The sequence below is a fragment of the Octopus bimaculoides genome, chromosome 10 (genome assembly GCF_001194135.2).
Source record: "Octopus bimaculoides isolate UCB-OBI-ISO-001 chromosome 10, ASM119413v2, whole genome shotgun sequence".
Taxonomy (NCBI): Eukaryota; Metazoa; Mollusca; class Cephalopoda; order Octopoda; family Octopodidae; genus Octopus; species Octopus bimaculoides.
The window spans coordinates 50699973-50706799 of NC_068990.1; the positions used below are offsets into that span (position 1 = coordinate 50699973).

Here is a 6827-nt window from a genome sequence, read left to right on the forward strand (position 1 = left end):
TGGTGCATAATTATTGCGACTTTTCTTCAATAAATTTTATTCAACAAAAAATTTAAACAAAATGCCAGGTAGAAATTGAGTAGATGGTGAATATTCTCTGGAATAATCATATAAAGATGTTTTTGTTATCTCCGCCAAGGAAGAAGGTTATGTTTTCATCGGTGTTGGTTTGTCTGTCTGTCCTTCTGTGTGCAAAATAACTCAAAAAGTTGTGAACGGTATTTTTTGAAACTTGTAGGAAGAGTTGGTAATGACACAAGGAACAGATGATGAAATTTTGGTACTGATCCAGGAATGTTTATGGATTCTTGAAGGAATTTTCATTTGTTATATTTACTTTACATGAAGTATTACAATGTTATGTTCTTTGATTATCTCCCTTGAAAACACGTTCATTGTTTCCACGTAACCTATGGTGGTGTTGCTGTTTCCAAAGTTTATTTTCGTTTCTCTATTAGTAATTTTACTCGTGTATCTATCTTAAAATGAGCTGCTTGGCAGAGGTCTGTGGAGGATGACATGACAAGCCAATTACTCAAAAAGCTCAGACTTTGCTCCCTCCACCGCTGCTGTGAGCTCTATATCATCTGTATGATGTGGAAAATATTCCATCAGCATTGCCCATCCTTAAAATTCATCCGAGGCTTGTCCCCCGTGCAATCCGTCCACTACAGAAATGTTCATGTTGTATCACAAACACTATGACAGAAATATTTCACCTCAATTAGCCCTGTTCACTTCAACATTGTGCCAGACACACATAAAGGAGAAAAGTGACTTCACAGCATTCAAACGATCCCTAGATGACTACCCCCAACAAATACCAGATAAACCACCCACACCCAGATATGTCTCTGAAAACAATAACCCTCTGCTTGAATGGGCTACAGTTCCCCAGAACTGACTGTGTATCTCTTCCAGGTAGTGCTATTAAATTAGACATGGCCTGAGTCAACTTCAGCTGAAAGTTATCTAAGTAATCTAATTTATGCTGTAACCTTTTAATCAAAGCATGACAACGTGGGTAGAAGCTGATATCTTAACATTTCTGATGGTCTTAAGTATAAAAAAAATTCTTAAAGATTTATATAGAACTACATTCAGAATATGTCTATAAGCTATTATGTTTAGACCTGGTTTCTATCCTCAAACTGTTCTGGTTTGTAGATGCAATTTTTTTTTTTAATAAAACACTCCGAAATTAGAAAAATCAAAAATCTACAACAATCTCGGTCCCAGGAGTATCGAATAATGGATTTTCAACTGTGTAAAGAAACTGATTGTGGTGACTGTAGTTTTGATGGTGATTGTGGTGAAAGCAGAGACAGTGTTGATGATGACGATAATCGAGATAAGTATGGGTGGAGGATAAAATAGTATCAGTGGTTATAATGGCAACAGGAGTGGTGTGATGTGTGTTGATGGTGGTAATAGTGGTGTTGATGATAGTGTTAGTTGTGTGGTGGAGGTATTGTAGTGGTTATACTGGTTGTGGTGGTGAAAGTGACTGTCAAGGTAACTGTCATGATAACGTTGATGGCAGTGTATGTGGTTGAAGTGAAAGCAATGACAGTACTGCTGCTGATGTTGGTGGTTGTGAACTGCTTCAGATGATTCCTGTTTTTAAAGGGTTTTTGTTTTTTAAAATCATATGGCTGTGTTATCCCCCCCCCCCCGCCAAGGAGGTTATGATTTTGCCGGCATTGGTTTGGGAAATTAGGCGATTTTCAGCATGCATGTATATGGGTGGAAATGAGCTCTAACTGTAGAGGGAACCTGTGGAACAGGTAGACCAAGAAGATATGGAATGAGGTAATGAAGCATAATCTTCAAATGTTGGGCCTCATGGAGGCAATGACTGGTGACCAAAACCTTTGGCGATATACAGTGCTTGAGAAGACCGGCTAAGCCAAGTGAAATCATAGTTGTGACCGATGCCAGTGTTGCGTATCTGGCACCTGTGCTGGTGGCACTTCAAATGCACTCTTCAAACTTTGCACCTCACACAGGCAGTGACAAGTGACTGAAATGTTTGGCAATATACTCTGCTTGAGAAAACCTGTCAAGCCAAATGAGATTGTAGGCATGGCTGATGCTGGTGTTTTGTCATTGGTATGTATAAAGCACTCACTACTCTCTTGGCCACTGGAATTGAGCCTAAATCGCTTGAAACACAAGCCAAAGACCGCACCAAGTGGTAGTGTTCCATTACCATCGGAACCAAAAACTTCAAACCCACCATAAGAGAAAAGGAAGAAATCAAATGCTAGGAGAGAAAGGCTCAGTAGAAAACAAAAGAGCATGAAGAGAACTAAAGAATAAAGTAGGATTTACTGTATTAAGAGAGTGTAAAAGAAAAATAATCAGTTAAACCCATTTATGTCATGCTTCCAAGTTTTAGTATGACATATTGTTTCTTTTGCTTCTTTGAATGTGTGGATGCTGGACACTGGTTAGTGGGTAAAGGAATGGCTTATGGTGATGTGTTTGAAGATGTGATGGCTTTGCATATGTAGTAGAATACTATGAATGTGTTTATAAAAGTAAGCAGTGAGGAAGGGCTAGTTTTACCAATAGTGCAGCAGAAGTTTTGTCTCATATGATATAGTGACTTAGTAAAAATAGTCAACAGAGACACTCACTACATTCAAATATTTACTTGTTCTCATTGCTATATGTTGTCTCAAAAAATAACCATAATTTTTTGTATCAATACTTTAATCAGCCATCAATTTAAAACAATATTATTACAGCATGCACTTACTGAAAATCTACAGGTGTCAGAGTAGTTCTTTTATATTCTTGATCCATCAATTTCTTGCTCATGTAATTACTCCATTCTAGAGCATCTTTTTTTGCACTAGCTGTAGTTGATTATTATAATGCTATACCAATATTTCCTGGTTGATTATGGACCAATGAGGGTGTTTCTCTGTATCAGTTATAGGCAACCTGTGGCTCACAGAACTTTTGGAATTGCAGGCCTAATGAAAAATTGCCTTCAGTTTTGTTGTTGTATAGCCTTCCCGATGATGACCCATGCCTCATGCAGACCACTTCTCAAAAAAAAAAAGGTTACCGATACTTGCTCTACATTGTTACCCAACTTGCTAGAAATATCTCTTGGATCTCACCCTCTCATTTTAAAAATGTCTTGTTAGATAAAATGGTTCTGAATTTCCTACACGTGAGAAAAAGACAAGCTGGTCACAAGTAGAATGCCTTTGATTATAGTCAGAAATGACTTGTGTTTAAAGAACATTAACAACCTGATTGATTATCTTGTTTCCTACTACATTGGGTATTTTCAGCCTTTCAGCTACAATTGTACTAATTGCTTTTCATACCTTCTTATCCTTACTGGCCCTTTTGCCTGTATAACTACTTAAATAGTAGTTATACATATAGTAATCCATATTTATATGATGCACTCTCCCCATTTAGCAACCTCTCATCATAGCATTTCCATGCCTCTTTCTTTTTGATTGTAATGAACGTGCGTGTATATCTATTATTACATTGACACTTCACACCAACACCATCCCAATTCACACTGATTATACTACTTTGCAATTCAGAACATTCATACATCTAATCTTCAAATTACAGAACTTAGGCTGACTACTTACTTTCAACCACTCTCCTTCCTAAGTATATCCAATATTTAGCTATCTGATGTTGCAGCTTACTTTCCCTCACTCTTTCCAGGTCCATCTCTTAACTTTTATGGCTTTGTCATTGAGGTTTTGCAAGAGGCTGTCATGAAAATTGTCCTTTGGATCATCTGTAACTTCTGATGGTGTATATGCAAAGATAACTATTGCTGTTGTATTGCCTATGACTACTTCAGTTACTCTATACATTTCTCGGCCTATTATATGTTATCATTCATTTGAACATTGTTACCTGTCTAGGAAAAAATGTACCTATTAGTTCTGGGTTCAATTCCACTGTGCATCAACTGGTGATCTGATGCCCCGTGAGGGAATGTGAAAGATGGAAACTGACTGAAGACTGTTGTTTCTTTGCATCTGTGTGTCTGTGTGTGTGTACAACAGATGATTTTGTTGATACTTCCTGCCAACAAATTATCCACTTGTTCTGTGCTTTTGAATTCTTCTGGAACTAAAATATCCTTACTTATGAAACAGGTAAATGTTTGTAAGAAAAGCATCAAACCACAATATTCTTGCTTCAAGTATAATCCCATCTAACCCCAGTTAGCATGGAAAAATAGACATTGAACAAATGAATAAATGGATTTTGTTTGTGAAGACAAAGGCTGAGGCTTCTCTCAATCTTAGCTGTATAAATCTAATTGTCTTACAGTATAAATCTAATTGTCATCACTCAAGTACTTCTACAATCTCTGTATATCTACCTTCCATTATGCTAATATTTATGGTGACATTCTTAAAGTTCTTTGAGAGATTTTGCTTGGGTAGTGAGTAGGATACTTATGTCTGCACATGAAAAGAAGAGAGTTTCTGGGATTGTCTACAGTTGTAATATAATATTTCTGTTATATGATATTACTAAAAGGTCTTGTCTTCTGAGTTAAAAAAGAAATAATTTCTTAATATTAAGTTTTGAATATTGCTTTTCATTCAGAAATTTCATGAGCATATCTATTTGCTTTCATATTTTTAAGCTGTTGGTGAAATTCTGTGGTGTTGTTTTTGAATTTGAAAAATTTAACTGGAGTTGTGAGTCACTTTATGTTCCTGATGGTTTGGTTGATGGACGATTAATTCCTGTAAAGTAAGTTTAATTTATGAACTTTTATGTTTGATTTTCTCCTATTTTTCATAAATATCTAATATAGATACAATCGCAGCATGGAAGGTGTTTATAAGCCATTTAATTTGTCAAAATATTTTCGCTGCTTTGAGACCGCAACCTGTTCACTGACAAAATTCCGTGCCTTGTTTTTAAATGACTTATAAACACCTTCCACGCTGCAATTGTTTTTGTTTCAGCACACTATCTCAAATAAGGTCACTTGCTATGCAAGTACATCTCCATAAAAATAATATAGATAATTTGTCATATATAAATTGTGCTGATGAAATATTGATTGATTATACCTCTCTATCTGCCAGTCATGTATTGGATTGAAAGCTTCTCATTAAATGATGCCATTGCTGCATGCACTGTCAGGGATCTTTCTGACACATACACTCTGTCTATTTTGGTGTATTCCAAGATTCACTTATGTTCCCCATTTTTCCATCTCTTCTCCATTAAGCTTGCTATCACTTCTAGCATTGCTAGAGGTGATAGCAAGCAGGTTGTTAATGACATCAGAGGAAAATATCTGCCAATGACTTCTGTGCATATTAACTAATGATTTGGGATGGAATTCCTAATCATGTTCTGCACTATCAAACATTATCAATTGATTCTTGATTCACATAATTCTCAAGCTACCTAGAGTAATAAGGCGGTTTAAGAGGAAACAAAAAAAAAAGTCAGGGTTGTGAATTATGTGTGTGAAGGATCATATTTCCAATGCACCATCTAAAGTATCAAAACTAATTACTTCTCCCATAAAAAATCAATAAAATTTGTATGAGGTTGATATGAGGTAAAACCTTTGAAAGTAGTACCCCAATGTGACTGTCCAATGACTGAAATTAGAGAAAGAGTAAAATATACAGCTCTTGATTGAATTTAAATTCAAGTACATATTAAAATTTATGAAATATTGAAATTTTCTCTGGATGTGTATATTCAGTTTTGTGTCAGTTACATAATCTTCTCTACGGTGAAATACTGGAGTGTATCCTCAACTTAGACCTTTAAACCAGAGGCCTTGATAAGGAATATGATAAAAAAGCTTCCTGTGGGGGGGGGGGGGGTGTTTCACTTCAGCTGCATACAGTGTTGAATGAAGGCATGACTCTTAAAAATAGAAATTCATAGAAATAAAATCCTTAAATAAATACGACTTCATTTTCATTCTATTACTGGAAAATGTCAGAACAGAGAGTAGAAGTTGTTTTATTTTGTTTTCTTCATTTTGCTACTTCTGGTTTAATGATTGTTAAATGATGCACTATGAATTGTGAAGTGTTGCTAGATGATGTACTGTCTGACTCACATATATGTAACTATTTTATATAGGTGTACAGCACCTGAATTACTACCAATTGACCTCCGAGCAAAGCTTATTGTCTGCATGATTCATTTGAAGCATCATAAAATTGTTGAGGTTTGTAAATAAAATTATTGAGGTTTCTAAAACATGTAATTGTGTGTGTATATATGTATGTGTATGTATATATCTATCTATCTATCTATCTATCTATCTATCTATATATATATATATATATATATATATATATATATATATATATATATATATATGTATTCATATAGATAGGTGCAGGAGTGGCTGTGTGGTAAGTAGTTTGCTTACCAACACATGGTTCTTGGTTCAGTCCCACTGCGTGGCACCTTCAGCAAGTGTCTTCTACTATAGCCTCGGTCCAACAAAAGCCTTGCGAGTGGATTTGATAGACAGAAACTGAAAGAAGCCTATCATATATATATATCGGAGTGGGTAAGGGACATGGGAGTTATAAGTATGTCTTAGCCAGCGGCCGGTTCATTCAAGATTGTTGCCTACAGAACTCGGGAGCATAATTTTTTGATAATCAACCCCGTACCATTGCACATTATTGGAGCATCTAAATTCCTTAGCAGCATGATTGGCGCGTCAACTTTCAGGTGCAGTTTGTGAGCTGGTAGTTTTGCAGGTCCCCCCTTTTGTCAGATTTGTCATGGGCCGGCCGATCTATCTCAGATACATGGGAAGCTGGATT

General features: G+C 35.9%; 1 protein-coding gene across 1 annotated transcript in view; it reads left to right on the plus strand.

Annotated features, from left to right (window-relative positions):
* LOC106878777 (general transcription factor 3C polypeptide 3-like) overlaps positions 1-6827 on the plus strand; it is a 197661-nt gene that overhangs the window by 148860 nt on the left and 41974 nt on the right. Inside the window, exons 9-10 of the mRNA XM_052970961.1 lie at positions 4652-4761; positions 6127-6214. Of these exons, the coding sequence (XP_052826921.1) occupies positions 4652-4761; positions 6127-6214 (198 nt within the window). The remainder of the gene's footprint in view (positions 1-4651; positions 4762-6126; positions 6215-6827) is intronic.